Source organism: Notothenia coriiceps, unplaced genomic scaffold, assembly GCF_000735185.1.
Source record: "Notothenia coriiceps isolate Sejong01 unplaced genomic scaffold, NC01 NC01_scaffold00037434, whole genome shotgun sequence".
NCBI lineage: Eukaryota > Metazoa > Chordata > Actinopteri > Perciformes > Nototheniidae > Notothenia > Notothenia coriiceps.
The window spans coordinates 126,787-147,839 of NW_011370135.1; the positions used below are offsets into that span (position 1 = coordinate 126,787).

Genomic DNA, 21,053 nt, shown 5'->3' on the forward strand with positions numbered 1-21,053 from the left:
CTTTAAATAGTAGTATAAAAGTTAGATCCAAAGTGGTGTACTGACTGACTGACTGACTGACTGACTGACTGACTGACTGACTGACTGACTGACTGACTGAATGACTGACTGACTGACTGACTGACTGACTGACTGACTGAATGACTGAATGACTGACTGACTGACTGACTGACTGACTGACTGACTGACTGACTGACTGACTGACTGACTGAATGACTGACTGACTGACTGACTGAATGACTGACTGACTGACTGACTGAATGAATGACTTGAGTGAGAAATATTAAAAGGCAAGCAAAGTGGTTACTAACATTTTTAAGCAGTGGACAGGGCAATTTTGAATAAAAAGCTGCAGCGCAGGTCAGGCTGCCACAGGTTCCTTGTACATGATTGGCCTCTGTTAGAGGCTGCGTCTAAGGAGGGGTCTCTTTCTGGATTGTCTGCAAGGAGACTGTCATTTAAAATGTCCCTGTTCCTCTCATTGTACCAATGCGGCCTGAGCAAAGATATAGGATGAGAGCAGCACAGACATTAAACTGTTTGGCGTGGTCGTATCATTTAAAGAAAGGAAATCGTTTTTGTCGGTTGTTATGGTAAAGTCACACATCTGTTGAGGCGTAAAATGTATCACGCTCACCAGTAGAAGAACACACACCCACACACACACACACACACACACACACACACACACACACACACACACACACACACACACACACACACACACACACACACACACACACACACACACACACACTGAGAATAAGCATGCAGCATGATGGCAGAGACACCACCCATCTCAAATAGGGTTTCTTATTTATTTGAATGAACATATTCAAATGAGGTATTCTAATTCCACTAAATACAAGAGTAATTTCTCCCAGCCTTAAACATTTGATATGTTTGTATTGCTCCTTGCAGCATAAGTAATAATTCAGTACAATCTCTATTTGTAATTTCATGTAACATATACTTCAAATCCAGATGATATGATCATTTAATGAATAGGATCTGATGATTTACTAATAGATAAATGGCATCAGGCATCAGGCGATAGTACAAAAGACACGTCTCCATGCTTCATAGTTCTCCAGTAATAACCTGTTAATGCAAAACCATTTTTTATACAAAATGAGTCTGGTTCCAGCTCTCTAAATTATTTCCCACATTCCAATTTTTCTTTTATTTCAAATGTCAAATAATTGCTAATGAATAATGAAGATACACGGAGTGGCAGATTATCAGCTGACAGCAGAATTAGGTGTTATCAGCTTGGGTTAAGTAACTGCTTTAGCAGAGCTTCTCGCTCAACTAAAAGTCTTATCACAGCAGTGAGTCACCGTTTGGCATTTTGTGGAGGAATACTACACTTTAGGTTTAGTGACTCACACCACTGTAGCTAAACTGTGAAACGACCACTACTGCACTATAGCTTGCATGAATATGTAACATGGGGCAGATTTCAGATTGTAATCAGTTTACAATGAAGAATACTAAAGCCAAACATATTTAGAGGACCTTTTAGTATTTATGTTTTATTGTTTACGTAAGTAATAGTTTGATAAAGGAGTATGAGTATAAAGTCATTTCTAAAGTTTGGATCATATATGCAGCACCTCATAGATTGGTGTGTGTGTTTGTGTGTTTGAGTGTGAGTTGTTTGTGAGCTTGTTTATGACTCAGTCTCCCGTGGCCACAGGCTTGCAGAGACATTTGATTCCTCAGCCAGCAGAAGTGAAGAGATCTTCCTGCATTTCCAGTCCTTGGCTCGGCATCTGCTGAAGCTGAACCAAAATATTTTTGTATCCACTAGAGTAAGAGGGAATTTTCCCCCAAAGGTATAAGGAAAAAAGCCGACGGCTGGATACCCTCCTATTGTGCCCTGGACCACCAACCTGTTCACAACCTTTCTCCCAGTGCATTTATAATGCATTAGGGCATTATGTAATGACCATGAATCCAAGACATCTACAATAGTGTGGCAGCTGTCAAAGCACCAGGAAGCCAATTATCACGCATATGTGCTATCCCTCTTTCTGACTTTTACCTTCTTGCACGCCTATAGGGAGCAAAAGATAGGAGAGGTAAAGACATAAATGAAATGACAACAGCAGGTGGAACACGAGGAGAAACAGGGGAGGATTTTAATGAGAAAAGGAACATGGTGTATAATGAGTGGGGATGTAAGAGAAAGCAAAAAGGCAAGATACACACAGAGGATGCCAGGGAAGATACCAAATCAGGGCGTCCATGATTTATTGAGGAAGTCCAGAGTTCACCCCGTCTGTCACGTCAATTTCCTAAGATTTTCTTTCTATGGGTAAATTATGTTTACCCATACATTTCCATGTCAAGGCACGGGGAGCTTAAATCCTTCCTCAATGAGATATTATACATCACTCATGATTATTCCTGCATTCTATCATTTTCTATACACAATGTTTCCTATTCAGAGCAGGCTGGAGGCTATCCCAGCTTGTATTGGATGAAGGGAAGTGGGGGGGCCAGTCCGTCACATAAACAGATCAACACACTGGTGTTCACATTCACACCTAGAGGCAGTTTAGAGATTGTAGTTCATGTTACTTTAATATCTTTGGACAGTGAACAGGAAGTGGGGCATTCACTGAGCCAATGGGAGAATATAATATAAACTTTTTTATATATATATTTTTTATAGATATATTTTGTATATATATATTTTTTTATTCATTATTTACAATTCTTATCATTTACAATAGCCCTGTCAGTTTAACCATTTTTAGCTTGTTTTTTTGAAAAGTATTTGCTTTCTTGCAGAGAGTAACATTCTTATTTGGATAGAATTAGAATGTTTGCACAATAAATATAAAGCTGCCATCAGCAGGTGGTTAGCTTTGTACTAAACTAAAGAAAGGATGAAAACAGCTGGCTCTCTCATAATCTGCCTTTTAGCACACCTGTAACTCACAGCTAACACAATTCATTTTATGAGTTTAAGATGTAAAGTGTGTAATACGTTTTTCTATCCAACACTTTTTTGAAAGCAAATAAAGATCTTTCCGAATATGTTCGACTGTTTCTTTAAAACCCAAAGTCATTTATTAACTTAAATATTAAGATTTTATGCCATAACTAATTGTTATTGTTTTTCATCTTTGTCATTCATAGGTACAGGAGTGGCTGTGTCTGAACTGTCAGATGCAGAGAGCGTTGGGGATGGACATGACCACACCGCGCTCCAAGAGTCAGCAACAGATACACTCTCCTTCTCATGCAGCCAAACCAGAACTTAAGCCTGATCCTTCAACTCAAACACATCCCACCCCTCAGACGCAGCCCCCTCCTCAGACGCAGCCTCCAGCGCAGGCCCAACCTCCAGCGCAGGCCCATCATCCAGCGCAGGCCCACCCTCCAGCGCAGGCCCACCCTCCAGCGCAGTCCCACCCTCCAGCGCAGGCCCATCATCCAGCACAGGCCCACCCTCCAGCGCAGGCCCACCCTCCAGTGCAGGCCCATCATCCAGCACAGGCCCACCCTCCAGTGCAGGCCCATCATCCAGCACAGGCCCACCCTGCATCGCAGGCCCATCATCCAGCTCAGGCCCATCCTCCAGCGCAGGCCCATCCTCCAGCGCAGGCCCATCCTCAGGCCCATCCTCCAGGACACGCCCAACCTCCAGCTTCTGGTCCTACCAGACAGACAGGTCCTGGTGGCCCGGGTCAGCAAAAAGTGAGACTCCCTCCAGGGGCAGTGGCTCTCCCCGGCATGGCCAAGGCCCCATCTCAGCCTGATCTGTCCCACAACTCTCCCGCCCACCATCCCCAGCACCCCCGCCAGGATCAGACTCGCAGTGCGGGGAGCTCCCCTTCGCGGCAGCCGCCGCCTCCAGAGCAGACTTTTGGGAAGTTGTTTGGTTTTGGTGCTTCTCTTCTTAACCAAGCCAGCACTCTCATATCTGAGACTACTCAACCCCAACAACCGCCACCCAAAACGGCGCCCAAACCAGGGGGACCTCCTGGTCCAGGGCCTGCGGCGAGTAAACCCTCAGGACCCCAGCCCGCACACCAAGGGCCTCGAGGCCCTGCTCAGCAGCAACAACAGCACGCTTCCCCGGAAGCCTCTAAACCTAAAGCTTCTTGTCCTCTCTGCAAGACAGGCCTCAACATCGGCAACACAGCAGAGCAACCCAACTACAACACCTGCACACAGTGCCACCAGCAAGTGTGCAACCTGTGTGGATTCAATCCAACTCCACACCTCGTCGAGGTAAGACTCTCAATTTGTTTGGCTTTTAGCTGCTCGTAACAAAGTGACAGCTGGTCATTGCAAGGGATTCGCTGTATGAAATGATTTATTGACCAGTTTCTGTGGAAATGCTGTGTCATAGTACAGTTGAATGGGTCGTGTTGTTATCCTTTTGCGGTCGCATGGTCTTTGAGTGAATAGCTGCAATTTAAAAGGATTATTGTGGTCATGATTCAAGTATTTGGCTTCGGGTGCTGTCAGTTGGCCAACAATTGTCTCTGTTTGCTCTGTCTCTGAGGTTCTTCAAGATGCCCTTCTGTATATCTGTGATGGTCCTTATTGATTCTTAGTATTTAGTATTTATTTTATTCCATTAGATTTGTTCTTTAACACAGAGGAGGGATCGACCAATTGTTTCAAAAATATTTCATGCAAAGAATTTGTATAAAACAACATTTCTGCACAAGAAGGGTTGGTATTTGTATTTTCGAGCTGCAGGTTCTGTACTATGCAGCATGTACACACATTGCTTTATGTAAGCCTGTGAGCTACTTCTCTTTTCTTCTGCCTTTCTCTCTCTATGTTTCTCGGTCAGGACCTGCTATGTTCTGCTCTGTCAGGGCCTCTCATGTATGTAGCAGAGTGAAGTCCAGGCTGTGACTCACATCATCAGTGTGCACTCTACCCCGGAGCTGCACAGAAATATATGAAACGGACCACAAAAACACAGCCTTATCAAGTTCAATTTAATGGATAATATTAGTATTGATTAATGACATCTAGTAGTCAGCTGAGAGTATATTCCTCTCTGAAGTGCCCCTGGTCCTCTATTATGAGGAAGGGCGGCAGAGCAGAGTCTTGCAGTAGCTCCCAGAGCCAGGCAATAACAGAGTTTAATTATGCAAATCAAGTCCAATTGAATGATAGCAGTAATAACAAGCTTTCTGCAGAGCACTGGCTTTTTATGGGCTAGCCTTGTCTTCCCAGGCATCTGGTTGTCACAGGCACTAGCACAGGCCATTCATAGATCGCTATGGAAACAGACATAATTTGTTTGTCAGGCGTCCCTTTCATGCTCGGCTGCTAAGATGCTGAGAGTCTGATAAAACTTTAAGACTGATGTTGCTTTGTTTTTATGAGAGGATCTGTTATTAGATGTGTTTCTGCGCTGATGGCTACGGCCTCAATCCAGCACAAGGTGCTTTCTTTTCAAACCTGTGAACCGTATGTGTTGTTATTCCATGTGAGCTGGCAGGCTGGTCGCTCGAGAGTGGGTGAGAACCATTTGGACATGGTGTGAGGCTTTGTACTTTGAATCTGGGTTTCTCAGCTTGATTTCCACAAAGCCTGTTTGGCACATTATTTCTCCTCATCTTCTCCTAATCACTCCAAACTTTTACTGTTTTGCTGTCCCTGATTTTTCTCTAACTTGTTTTTTGCCTGTTGCAAGCTGAATTGTAATCACTTATTCCTGTTTTCATCATGTGTGGTGAAAAGCCTTTAGGTACTTTATTCCTTCATGTGTCACTGGTCTGGTCTGATAGATGATAGACTTAAAACTGTGAGTTCAAACTGTGCCAAGTTGAACAACTGGTTTGTGACAATTGACTTGAAATAGTAGAGAACAATAAAAAGGATATACCAAAAATGTCCGTCTGCCCGTCCATATGTGATAGCGTTGCAATGAAGGGATTCAGGAAAAACAGAAACAGGCTTTATCAGGCTGCGGCTACATAGACAATACTTTTTACCAGCACGGTAGAAAGGGATTTGCACTTGGATTACCACATCTTTCAAAAGCTTGTTATTTTTCCTATAAGATGAAACATTTACAGTTAACAAATTCCTCCTGCACTGGTGACAGCTCAGGAAATGCTCAGCTAATGAAAAGTGACAAAGTGGATGAAATGCAAATGAGCTGCTCAGTTTGTGCCATGGCAATTAACGCTATTTTTAAGAAGAACAAAACATTTTTAAACTACGTGGTAGTAATAAAAACACATCGCCCACATTTGACTAAGGTTCTCTTTTTTTAATACAATAAATAGCGGTAGGCAAAGTTCGGGTTTTTCTGTACTGTAAAACAGAAAAAACAGGTTTCGCCTCACTGAGGAAGAGGCGAAAACATGAACAAAAGTGAAAAAAATGTATACAAATTGGCTTAAATTATTTAAACATACACAGTTCTGCTATACTGTATAGTCATAGTTATTGACTTTGCTTTATCACACGTAAAACATGACTTGTAACCTGTAATGTATGTGTGTAACAGTATTATGGGAGGATTTAAAAGAACGATCTGTAGCTTGAGTAAATCAGAAAGTTGCTAGAAATATTCATGAAAATACATATTCTGTCACCACATGAGGGACACACTGAGTAATTAATTCAGAGTAAATTAGGCTGAGCTGTATCATCTTTTTTTTTAAACAAAGTCGGCTCCTTTTGAATCTATGATGAGACCAAGGATGCCAGTGTCTGTGTGAGAAAGAGTGGCAGAACGGAGGAGGAGAGAAAGGAAAGAGGTGATAGATTGAGAAGTAGGAGGAATCACAGATAATGAGCGAGAGGAAGCCAACTGTTTGTAATGTTGCACGATATTTCACATCAATTAGTGCTTCAAGTCTTGTGTGACTCTGAGTAAATACGATGTCCTTGTTTTGGGACTCTTTCCTCCCCCATTACGCTTCTCAAGGAGATTAAAAACAACCTTGTGTCATTGTCGTCTCCCCAGAGTATGGTTGCAAACAGACTTAATATATTTTTCGCTGGAGTGTCTGCTTCTTAATTTAATAGACAATACACTTCATGTCACTCCTCGTCACTGAAATGCTTATAGTACTACAGACTATCCAGCCTATAGAGGCAGAACATGTCATGCCTCTTGAAACTAAGTAGAGGTGGACGTGTGTTTGACATTGCATTGGGTTTCAGTTCCCAGGAGTCTCACTATTTCATTTTCATATGGATAACATAATGCTTTCATGGTTAGGCATACTGATCTATCACTGTATGTCTATTATTATGATATAGAAGTGGCTTTGTGTATAACAGGACGAAGGCCCTGAATGGACTGTTAGAGAAAAGGACTGGATTTCTAATATAACTGTAGAAAAAGTGTAGAGAAACCGAAAACATAGTTCATCAATAATTCAACGAGAGAGAACATTATAAATACTTCATGCATTTTTGAGCAGGGAGAGTGCTGTGTTTGATTTCACATGTCACATAAGGTGAGTGTGCATTAATGCCTGTTTGTATGTTGCATGCATGTGAGAAATGTGTACGTGCAGGTGTTAGTTTTACTGCAGTTATCTGTTTGTTTGCAGCTTGGTATCAGGGGCAGGTTGTATTTGAGATGTTAGAATCTTATATGATTTACCAGGGAGGAAAAAAACTGTACTTAAAGTCACAAAAAGCCAATTTACCCTTTAAGAATATAAATGTGGTCGTCATGTCAAACAATTTAACTCCTTTTGAAACTCAGAGCAGTTTTATTCCAACATTTACACTTGCCTCTTCAGTCTAAAAAGGCTTTTTTAAACTTCTTAATAAGACTATCTCTCATCCTCTAAATGATTAAAGCAGATCAGACAAACTTCAGTTTAATATCAGCATATACCGGTGATGTGTCAAGAAAGTAAAGATTAACTGTGGCCTAGTCAACCAGAAACGATACAGAGCTTAAATACATATATTTGCTGTTATTTTTTTACATTCTGTCTGCTACTTAGATCACTGTTACCAGAATGTTTTCATTGTTTATGATAAAACACTACTCACCAAAACAAATACACAGGCAAAACAAATCCAAACTTTTTGGATGGTAGCTGTTCCAACACCTCATAGCCTCACGTTGTCTCAACTTCACCTGGATCACTGTCGCTGCGAGACAGTGTTTCAATGGTTGGGAAAAATCTTCCGTTTATTCTGGCAACATGTTGGCTAAATGTGTGTGACATTCTGATGTGAACAAACGTGATAAGACAATGAGCTGTAATGAGGCCAGCAGAGATGGTCAAGGTGTCCATTCATCAGTAACGTAATTATCGTGACAAGCTTACATAATCACCCACACACACACACACACACACACACACACACACACACACACACACACACACACACACACACACACACACACACACACACACACACACACACACACACACAAAGGCCCTCTCACAGTTTTATTCTGTGATATACTCAGCTGTGACAAAGAAATTACGGTCAGAGGCTGTGCAAAGAGAGACTCTCAACAGTGTGCAACACCGTCTGCAGTATATATATATTGGCTCAGTTTTCTGTGCTGAGAACACAGGATGTTTAGTTAGCACACAATGGCATTTTGATAATGAGAAAATACAGATAGCATGATTAAATTATACATTTTTAATCTTTGATTTTTCAAACCTTTCTTAATTTCATTTTTTAAGATTCTTCTATCAAACAGCTTCTGAGAGCTATACAAATACCCGATTAATTAAATTCTTGAAGGGATGTTATTGCTACTTTTCCATTCAGGGCTACAATTTGCTTTTAAATGCAGTGACCTTGAAGAATCCACCGGCATACAGTGAACATACGTAGAACGCGTAGTATTTGCTCATGTGCCATAACTCTGCAGGAACACAGTTGCCTCTCCCACATGGACCCACAGAATAGATGAACATGTCATTCTTTCTCAAACAAGCTGGAAGTGTGTTCTGAAGGTTGGCACCAGCCTGTGTCTCCCTCAGGAGTCCAATCCAAAGCCAGATGGCTGCCAGCATCATGCATCCAATCCTGCCATGCTCAGTCTGCCTGCTCCCAAACTGATGATGGTACACCATCACAGTCTCAAACACCCACCCAGCCTCAATCAGCTGCTTTCCACCTTTTAACACTTCCATATTCCTTTGCTCTGTATGCGCTGTGTTCTCCTAAAAGGCCAGTGCATGTAGTACTTGCACTGTGTTTCAGATCCACACGCCCACATGCGTCATTCACATGCTGTACATGCCAGGATGCATGTCTTTACGCCCACAGAAACACAGTACTTAGAACCTTCAGATTAGACACAGTAGAGCTTCAGTAGTATTATGCAAATATGCTATATTTGTTTACTGTTAAACCATAAATGTTGATGAATTATTATGAATAATTATTAAAGACTACAGAAAAACAGTCTTATTTGATTGTGCTTTACTTAGATACAAATAACAACTAAGAAAATATGATTACCCATAACTACATCATGATGATTTCAACCATCCCTATGTTCCATTATGCCACTGACTCCTATTTTAAAATGCTAATGGTAGCATCTGGTCCTTTAAACATTTTCCAGCTCTGCAAACACACGTACACACACACATACAATATTGAGACCCTCACACATCATTGTATGTCACCCTCCTGTTATTTCAAATCATTTAAAATGTGTGAACTGCGTGTTCCTGACTCACCTCGCTGTAAAACTGCCAGTAATCCAGAAGAAATAATAAATTGTTGGCTTGTATATCAGCTCTTTATCTAATGCTTTATCTTTTTAAGATAAAACAGATTTAAGTGACGTGTCTGATGCTTGAAATGTTCCCCTTTAATGTGATGACCCGGTTCTCTTGTTTCAGTTGTTGTCAGGTTGTTGGATATACACAAACTCTCTCCTTCTCTGTCCATGTTTCAGTCCTCCTCTCCCTCCGTTTGCATTCGTCTTCCTCCTGTCTACTGCTTGCTGTTGACACATTGATTGAATTGGCAATTACTTCTGGTTGAATCGCTTGCAGTTGACATTGCAACACGGGTACTCAGCCCTCTTGATTCAGTCCACGCTCTGTTGGTTTAGCAGCAACATCAGGGTGAGCATTTTAAAACCCTGCACAGAATAAGACAGAGTGTCTATGAGAGGTGATACAGACACAAACCAAAAGAGACAGAGACGGGTGTGTTTCTGCATGTGTTTGTGTTCTGTGGGGGGGGTGGGGGGGTGTCTTTTAGAAGGAGATAATAGTTGAGTGTGTTTGTAATCCGTGTTGAGGGAGTGTAGTGATCCCCTCGAGTATGATGCTTAACCCCAACACACCATTGTAAAGATCCACCCACACAAATGAGTGCCATCTGAGAATAGTAAGCCTTGTTGGATGATTAAACTGAGACCATTTTGACTTAATGATTAATATGTTAGCGCTGAAAAAAATATAATGGTGAAACAAAGGTTTTTTCACATAAACCCTGTTTTTCTAAATATGCGGTACGTGTTCAATTTAAGTGTCACGAGGCATGTTCATCCCAAATTCTTACGCCACAATGTGCTCACTGACAAAAGGCAGTGTGTGTGACTGTGCTGCGTTAGATTAGAAGACAGGAAGATGATGTGATGTACAACGGCGCCAGCTTCCTGTTGAGATTATGTGGCACCCAGCACAGATGGCTCGCTGGTCTGGAGGCTTAAATGACACTCACTCTCCTCTCTGGGACCTTTGTGTTTGGCGGCAGGCTCTGTGCTCAGTCTGAGCTGGAGATGTACACACTTTGCTTAGTTCTGTACATCACAGGCCTGCTGAGGGATCCAGTGCTCCCACAACTGCTTGTACATTCAAGTCTTATCTGGCTCGTGCTTCATAACATTTTTGAACTGCCAAACTGTATTTCCTGAATCCAAACCTGAGACTGAAAGGAGAGGAACATCTAAAAGTATCAGCCCCTCATGACAGGCAGGATTGCATCTCACGTACCTTATTCTGCTAATCTAGTGCTTTTCACGAGATGTCTCTGAGGTCACCCTCGACCCGTCCACGCCCTGCCTCTACCCGCAGAAATATCAGCTCTCTTGATGAATGTCTATGTAAGAGCCCAGTGACCATATTGAACTTGAATAACCCCTCCAGTCCTTTTTCCGTGCATCTATCTTCAAATGCCCTTCCTTTCCTACCAGTGTATGAGCTTTGAAGCATATACAAGGGACCTCAGCAATGGCTTAATCACCTCTTCAGAACTCATCATCCTCAAGGCCTGGTGGCTATGCTAACAAGCTTTAGCTCTGCTCCAGGGGCCGCTGGCAGTGCCGGGCCTATCCTCACTGTCAGAGCCACAGAGGTGGGCCGGAGCAGTCCTCCCACCCCTGCTTTTGGGCTCTCTTGTCTCCACACATCACTTCACCCGCCTCATCGGTACCGCTCTCTCTTCTCGGCAGCACCTCAGGCATGATACTACTCCCTAATGCTGGCATTAAGAAAGAAGGATGGGGTTAGTTGAGTGTGCGCTATGCTTATAGTCGGCAAATACTAAAAGGCTGGCGACACAAATGTGAGATTATGGAAAAGAGACGTGTAGTTGTATTTCAGGGGAACAAAAAAAACACAGCCAGACAGAGGGAGAACTATAATGAAAGAGAGCAGGAGATTGAGAGACAAATTGAAAGAGATAAAGCTCACTGATCGCTCAGATATGACATTTAACCCCTTTCTAATCTTCTCAGTGCTGCAGCTGTCGGGCAGCAGTGAAGATGACCACATCAGTTGTGGGGGTCTGGCCTGAGAGCAGTATTAACAATCGCAAAAGCAGCACGAGGATCATTACCCTCAGCCAAAGAGACGGTCCTCCCACTGCCTCCATGAGCAAAGACACTGTGGCTCCACTGCCATTACAGTTTACTGCTGAGGGTGTGACACAACAACACAAGGGAGGATAATAGTGCTTAATGGGTTCACTTGTTCACTGTAGTTTTCCAATAAACATCTCACTTCACAAAAATAGGGGGTTTGGTCTCAAATGTATTGTTTTTTTATTTTAATTTGAAAACAGGACTATTCATGCATATACTTTTTATACCAGTCAGTGTAAAAAGCTGTATCAGAGTATCTAATAACAATAGGTTGAATGTTTTACTTTACAGATTAATATATTCATATTTTCATGCGGGACTGAGTTGGAGAATTGACGTTAGCAATTTTTGTACACCAATCAGAATTGAGCTTCGGCTTTGCATGCAGTCATTTATATTTATGATTATAGATTAAAATTAAATCAGGTGCTTTAAACTATTTTTATTTTCTGGATAGCCAATTGACATAAACCTTTCTCACATTATGTTTCAGTTCGTTGGAAGTGTTTTCTCAAAGGCTTGCATCTGCAATTTCTGCTGTTGTAATTAACACATATTGTGAAGTGAATTATGTCTTTTTATTTGAGGTATGTATTTACTACTCCTATACAGTATGTAGAAATCCCATTCTTACTCAAAGGATGCTGAAGCCCGCTCTGCCCTACAGACTTGCTAAACGTGTTAAAATATATTTGTACATCGAGTCACATGAACAAGGAACAACCTGTCTGAGAGACTAGTGTAGAGTTAACACACATATATGTTTGCTGGACTCATTTTAGTAAAGTCATCACCTGACTTGTGCTCACTGCTGGTGATATGTTAAAGCTTGAGTAACTTGTCTAAAAGATAGATGTGCGATACATGAATTGTATTTGCTTGGCTGATAGCTGTACATTCGCCTGGCAGGAGTATTAGAATCTCATCTAAAATGAAACAGGCCGAGGAGACAGCCTGATTAACTTGTCCTGGGGACAGACATATGCGATAAGACACATGACTTGTTTGGGCTTGGCTGCCAACCACAGTGTAAAATGAGGTTTGTTTTGCTGCTTGATTAACATTTTAGAAAACAGATTTATGTTTGGAGCTTTGAATGTTATTTTGCCACTGCCTTAATTCTGTTTCAGCCTAGGAGGCGTTTAGCAAAATGCTAGTCAAATCTTCCTTTGTGTCCAAAGCAGTGAGCTAATTATCCATGGTATCCCCTTATCCTCTCTATGATGCTGCAGACAAACTACACTGTTGTATGTACATTACATACATTACTGCCGTAATCTTATCAAGCCACAATGCCGATCATCTGTCTTGTTATCTTGCTGACATAAAGCGTATATCCTGATTAAAGCATCAAAAGGCGTAGAACAGCGAATGAGACAGGAAATATAAGGTTGGTAGTGTAGGAAGGTGAAAATAAACTGCATCAATTACTTCTTACTGACTGCACAGCTCAGACAGTTTGACCACAGAGAGAGGTGCATTCATTAAACTAATCTGAGCTGTGTGCTGCAGCTCTGGGTGCTTTTTCAATATTGCAGAAGGATAAACACAGCAAGACGTATTTAATATTCTCAGGGCAAATTAGCAGGGCTGAGCTAAAAGGCTCACCAAAACAAAACAACGGAGAAAACACTGAACCATCCTGTGCCTTCAGAACAGCTGCAGTCGTCCCCTGACTGCTGTCCTGAAGTGTGTGGAGTGGGATATTGGATTGTTCTTATCCTCTAGGAAAGATTTCACTTCTTTGAGGCATGAAAGAGGGGGATCCAAAATCTCTCTTAAAGATGTAGTTATATTTAGACATTATGGAGGCGATGGATTAGGGTTATTATATACCATATTAGTAGCTTAGTTAAAAAGCTGCTGCAGCCACTTTCTAAGGTCCCTTTTAGGTCGTTTCTAAGATTAAACCTTTTACTTAATGCCCAAACACTCCTAATTACGAAATGTTTCAACTAAAAGAGACATTCAAATAAAGATTTTTCCTATTGAAATGGCTTGATAACTTTACAGAACCAATACTGTAACAATGTGCTTGAAAAGTGTTCTCTAAATGTAAAGCTGCCAGGATATTATAAAGCAGAAAATATATCTACCACTCTGTTTCAGTTTAAAATGAAGATATGTATAAACATGCTTTAAGACAGAATTATCTGTTGGGATCAATGGGATGTCTCGCTGCTTTTGACTGTGTCTCATGTATGTATTGTGAGCCCCTTCTGATGCAGGACAGTGTCACTGACATCTTCCTGTGTGCTGGGCGAAAAGAGGAAACCTGTTGCCCCGTTAAAACAAATACAAGCAGACAGATTAAGTCAAATAAAGGGCAGAAACATGACCTCACCCTATGCTACGCAGCCCCTTCAGGACAGGAGATGCACACACACACTTAATGGCAAATTACATGCTGTTCTCCTGGAACAAGACACTATAAAAAGTAATTTCATATGTAGCTTTCCAATGTTTTGGATAAGTCTTCTACTTTTAAAATGTTGTTAATGTACTTCTTTATGTACATAAAGTTAGGCATAAGCTGAATAAGAATAAACCGTGCACATTTTTGACTTAAACATGTCTTTTTTAATCCATGCAAGCAGAATTACACTTTAAATCAGAATGATGTTCAGCCGTCAGTCGACCAATTGATCTACTGCTTTAGTCCAGACCTATTTTATAAATGAATGGATAGCCAGGGCATTTTGTGAGCATGCTTGCAATATAATTAAGCTCAGAGCACCTCTTTAACTGAGGACAGTGTTACAGAGGCGTTGGCTGTATACTCCTAGTCTTGAGGAAATATATAGCAGCTAGCTGTGTTTGATTCTAAGTCCAAAGTGTACGGACACAGTCAGTGGCAGGATGTGTAGAGGCTTGCTTGCTGAGTTTTGAGCATAAAGCATGTTTAGATTTTCAGTAGAACTGAGTACAAATAGTATTTTAGTCTTTTTTTACAGCTTTACTACTATAACTACTATTGTTTTTTAAATAATTGTCTTATTTTTAAATATGAATAAAAGTTCAAAACAGCGATTTCTCAGAAATGATCTACCTGCAGGATGGCCTATTGAACATGCTTCTCAATTTTCTATATATTTATATATTTCCTCTGAATGCACAGTGTGGATCCGTATAGTATGAGTGACTGTGACTGTAGTTGAGTCCTGCTTCCTCAGTGGATGATCCTTCATTTCCTCACTAATCCACAGGCCTGACCACGTGTCCCCATTGAAGGAGTCCCAGGGGATTAACCTATATACCTGCTGACTCTGCCTGACCTGTCAGAACCCGGCGTGATGTGGCACAGCCTGGCTCTCTGCTGCGACATGTGCTCGCTCACGCCTAGCGCTGCACACTTGGTAGTTTCAAACTACTGCTCATTCAGACTGTGCATAATAGAAATGGATACGGAGGTTTAAATGGCTCTGATAGGGCTTTAATAGAGTAACCTGCTCTGCTGATCTTTGATTCGTATGTGAATATTATGGCGTTGTATCAAGATTGAATAAAGTGAGTATGGTGATTTGTAGGGAATTACATCTGATTAAATGTAGCCTTTGAATGCTACTGCTGCATTTTTTAATGTCCATACTCGGGGTGTGTCTCTGCTCTTTTGCTCTTTGTATGAAATGAGTGTGTGTATGGGTGCGAGACATATTTCCCCACTCACCTTAATCTCACCCCATTCCCACCTGCTTGGCAGCGCGCCCCTGCATGCTGTAGTTAATAATTCACACTGACCCTCTGCTCCGCTGACCTTCACTTGTTACAAATTAATGATGACCTCCTCTGTTGTACGCCTCATTAATCTCTGTGAGACAGAACTTGAAGGATTATTATGGTGATTTCTGCCTTTGTTTTGACATGGTTTTCCTCTGTTCAGTTCCTATTTTGAAGGTTGACGTGGCCAGCACTTGTGTGCACTGTGAAATAGTTTTTACATTTAGATAATGACGGAAGTTGTTTTGATGGTAAAGACGCGAAGGCTACGATTAGGATAACTTTTGAACGATGGAGGGTTGACAACGTTTGACATTTACAAGTCAAACTTATATGATGCATGACAAATGATTTATGTTGCCTTGCGTTGCTGTCATGCTTCCACTTGCTCCTTGCAGAAGTTGTTGGCTATCTTTCTGACATTGACTCAGTTCTGTTTTCATTTGTGATCTTCATTGTGGCATAAAAACAAATACTCTGTAGGAAATCTTTCCTTTCTGTTTAAACTGTTATATCTCGGTAAGGTTTGTGACTGTGTTTAATGATATTACTTAATGACATTTCTTTGCCCAGCTTGTGGTCTCATCCCTGGCAGAGACACCATGCAAGGGACAGTCTCTTGCTGTGAGTTGACTGACAGTGAGGGGTGGGATACTGAGGCTGTGCCGCCGGCTACACACAGTATGTCTGCCTACACATGTGTGGGCATACATACACTCTGCTGATCAGGAAATCTAAATAAACTGATGTGTGTGTGTCAGAAGTCAAGTGGAAGGGGGTGTGGCTTTCACTGCCAATATTGCAGGAAATAAGATTCATTTAAAAAGGTTGTTGTTAATTATGCAGCCCAGCGCAAGTGCAGTATTTATCAGTGTGCTTGAATCTGACTCTGTGAGAGCATGTTGTTGTGTGGGTGTGTGTGCTCCCACAGGCTCCATACAGTATATCTCGATGAAATGTTGTGCTCTCTGGCTCCCTCCATGGGTAGAAAGTGTTACAGCTCTTCTCCATATCATACCAGCAGTTTGGCTCTGTATGTCTGTTATCTGTGTACTTTTCTTTGAAATGTTAATTTTGGGGACTTGGGCCTTTAGTTTAATTTTTGCCGGTAAAAAAAGGCATTTAATGAGAAGGATTTTGAGTTGAGCTGTTGAACAATGTGACCTTTTTATTTTAGCCATGTGGAGGAAAGGGAATCGTGTAGTTTAGTTATTTTAGGGTAGATCCACATTTCCACTGGGGTCATTTTTACTTTTGCAGATATGTCTTCATAAGGAAAATGCTTTCCAGTAGAAACCTCTTCTCATGTAGAAAAATTCCCAGCATAAAAAGAAAGACTGCAGATCTGCATTTCAGCTAGAGGGTGGAGTCACTATTCCACTGGGATTAGACAATATAATGATATCACTACTACAGTATCATTCAAAAGATATAAATTAAGACAAATGAGATAAAAAGGGACACACATGAATTAACTGCAACAAAACACAATGTACTGTCTTACATGTCATATTTTCTCACTTCAGTTCCAACAACATCTACAGAAGAAAAAAAAGACACTTCACTACTACAGTATGTGACAGTACACATGCAATGACACATTTAGCGAATCATTTGTGAGCACAGTGGACAAACTCCGATACCATCCTGCAGTGGTTGTGCACGTTTACCTGAAGTAAGCAAACTTTTGTACTGTTGTTTTGTTAACACGTTTTAAAACACCTTTTACCAAATACCCTGTAGTTTGTCTGGTACTTATAAGAGTCTTCTTGCAGCAACACATTCAAGTCATTTTTGCCTTTATTGAATCATTTTTGCCTTTATTGAATCATTCTAAATTGAGTTAGACGGTAAACATAGTTAGTTTTAATTCAAGATGGTACATATGCGTTAATCAAATGAAGCCCCATTTGAGCGCTTTAAGTTGTAATTCACACACCTGTGCATAGCTTTGCTTGTCATTAGGGGATAGCAGTCTGGATAATTAATGTATTTGCCCTGTTATATAATTTAGTTAATTAATACCTAACCACATTAGCATAGACATCGACAAATGCAAATGTAGTCCCATACATACTTGCATGCACTCTTTCAGTTCACTTTATACACACACACACACACACACACACACACACACACACACACACACACACACGTGAGTGATCATGGGTGTAATGTCTCAGCAAGCTTCTCTGAGAGCGGGATCAATCTATGAGAATGGGATCAATCTCTCTGACCTTTTCCTTGTGGTAACCTGCAGTGTTCAATCTCTCATTATTTTGACAGTGAAAGGGCAGCTATTCCGGCTGTGAGATGATTGGATGGAGCATCACTACACTGCCGGTGTTAACACTATCCACCTTTGCTTCTTATGGCCGATACAGCTTCACTCAATAACTGCTCTCTCCACTCCAGTCTTGGTACCTTGTCAAAATTAAATTTAAAAAATGAAACAGAATTCACATTTGCGTTACTTCAGTTGGTATACATTACATTATATGTTAGTTGTTAGACGCTTTTATCCAAAGTGACTTACATACTCAATACGGCAATCCCCACAGGAGCAATTTGGGGTGAAGTGTCTTTCCCAGGGACACAACGACATGCTGACTGCAGTGGGGTTTGAACCTGTGCTCCCCTGATCCCAACACCAAGGCTCTATCCACTGCGCCACACGCCTCCCAATATGTATACTTTACATTTCAAACATTGTGGACATCACAAGCTTAAAATTGTTTTCTTGGTAAATGGTGTAACATGCAGATATGTACAACTGTAAAGTAAAGGAGCCACTCCACAATGCACCAGCTATATTTGTATATTTAAAACGTTCTAGTGAATTACAGTACTGAACAGTACAGGACTGCACTGCATCTCTATCTTTATGTGTGTTCTGATATTACATTTATTTAAAAATCTCACATATGCAGAATCCTTTACTTTTCTCAATACACATTCAGCGTAACAGATATAGAAAACAGCCAAAGATGAAAAATTAGGAACGCTGAAAAACCGACAAACACACGCAGGCATGCAGATGTCTGCAGCAATATCATAATCATACGATCAGCACATTTACACTTAAATACAAATTAAGCTGTCGGCTTCAACACCATGTAATGGTAGTCAACTTCAGTGCATTTCTGTATTGGCTTGTACTTGAAGTGTATTTTTATGCTTTACATGGTGTTTCTTAATTGTTTTGTTTTTTTCAAAGTGAAGAGGTGAATTGAGATCAGGAACACCATATCATTATTCAGACATGGAATATATGAACAGGAGCAATAACTAATTGATATACAGCAGTATTTCCCACATTGATTTATTTGTGGCGGGCCGCCACAATTAAATATCGTCCGTCACAAATGGATCTCATAAAAGGGGGGTGGTGTGGTGCGGTGCCCCCACAAATAGAATCAAATTATGTGGGAAACATTGTAGAAAAGACAACAAAAGTACACAGGACTGAAGTAGAAGCAATGTAGTTGAGTTCAGTGCACAGTCCACCAAATAGACCTGCTAATATCCTGCTGATTAATGAGGCCACCAATTCACCAACAAGGTGATCTCACTAACTAGCTGGGCCCACTGCCTCTATTTCTCTAAACAAGCACACATATACACATGTCATTGAATCATTGCACACAAACTTGCAAACAGTGGATAAGAGCAAACACCGCTTCAGATGTAATTGATAGATTACATTCAGTGTGTAGTCTTGCCAGTCGCATCTGAGTTACAGTTCAGAGCAAACGTTAAATACACCCTCAACTAAGCACAAGTTAACCTCCAACCATTTAATGAGGTTAATAGTTCACTAACAAGATGATCTCCATAAAGAACTGAGCCAACTGCCTCACACACATTAACACGCAGTAAAGCCTCCCACAAAGACACACCCTCACAGAACAAATCCCCCAAAAGACAAAAAGTAAGAAGTTAAACAAAATAAAAACTCTGTTGCCAAAACCAATATATTTTTGGAAGAAAAACTTTCATGATCCGTCTCTATTGTTGTTTAGTTGTAGTTTCATCTCTGTGTACTGAACTGTAAGTGCGCTCACTCAGATAGCAGTTAAAAAATAAAAGTGGATTGGTTGCTCTGTTTTCAGGGTGCATTAAAGGCCTGTCTCTGAGGCGTAGAGGCTCAGTCTGCTATACGGACCTGATTTCCTCCACACAGTGTGGGCCGAGGTGGGAAGCACAGCCCACATGCTTCACTGCTGTACAAGCTAAAGCACTCTACATGAATAATTTGCTACTCCCAGCTCCAGTTTGGCATCGCTCCTCTCTCCCGTTTACCCACGCAGTGTTGTTATGCTGATTCAGGAGCCAAGATGGGAGTGTGGCAGTGCCAACATGGCAGGAAGAAAGCTTCTTGGTGACGGAAAAAGGTTAATATAGTATGTAATTAAGGTATATAATAAGATTCTGCTTCATGACACTTCAAAACGCTAAAAGCTGATTTGATGGTGTTTTGAGGAAATTGCAGACGTTCGTTTCTGACATTTCCACAAAATTCTTTTTTTGTAATATGTGAAACAAACCGGCACAGATGGCTAGTTCTGAGCGTACTGCACCTGTTTATATATAGCTTCTCAGTAGAGTACTTGAGAGAGATGAAAACAAAGCAAGTCTGTCTGTTTGGCATGCCAATGGCTCCCTCCATGCTTCATGTAGATTCCTGTAGGATTCGGGAACATTAAGAAAGGTTTTATCTTGAACTGAAAAATAGCATGAGTAAAAATAGCATGTTACAAACCGATTTTAAATGAAGCCACCGTTTCTGTCTCTTTTTTTTTCCATTACTTTTGTTTTAGGCAGTTATGGTATTTTAGAAAGGTTACTTTGTTAAACTATTAAAGTAAAGTTGAAGGATGACAGTTATCATAGTCCCCGGCGTTTTGCTCCTTGAAATGTTGTTTAAACGAGCCACGTGTTTGCCAGGCTCTTATTTTACGTCCTTTTATGCTGAAAAGTGCCAACACTATTCGTTAGTGTGCTGCAGCACTATCCTTACTGAACTGCATATTTTCACAGTATTCATGATTCAAATTGCATCATTTCTCAACGAGGCAGTTGCATAATTTAACACTCATGTTGCATAAAGGCTCTAATGCACTTAATACCAACAGAAGAAAGTGTACATTAATCACAATTTTCATATTATTTTTGAGAGTTTCTGCACATTCTTCTGTTAGTTTTGTGGGGTTTTAGACTTTTCAGACAAAATAAGACGTTAAAAGACATCAACTTGGACATATTTGCATTTTATTTTGTCAAATAGAAATGTGCACGTTCAAGCTTGGCAAATGTAATATTTGCTCCACACATAGACTTCTTTGACTTTTAACTGGATATCTTTTGATTCTAGGCTGTCATTCAGACCATACAAGACATTTAAAGACATTTCCTTTGACTTTGGTATCTTGTGATGGACATTTGTTATTTCCCCCCGACATTTGTAAGCAAACCTTTTTAGATTAAACAAGAAATATCATTGGTAGATAAATCAATCAGTTGC

General features: G+C 40.8%; 1 protein-coding gene across 1 annotated transcript in view; it reads left to right on the forward strand.

Annotated features, from left to right (window-relative positions):
- The window catches only part of bsnb (bassoon (presynaptic cytomatrix protein) b), a 57,425-nt gene that overhangs the window by 16,986 nt on the left and 19,386 nt on the right, over positions 1–21,053 (forward strand). Inside the window, exon 3 of the mRNA XM_010797001.1 lies at positions 3,151–4,248. Coding sequence (XP_010795303.1) covers positions 3,151–4,248 — 1,098 coding nt within the window. The remainder of the gene's footprint in view (positions 1–3,150; positions 4,249–21,053) is intronic.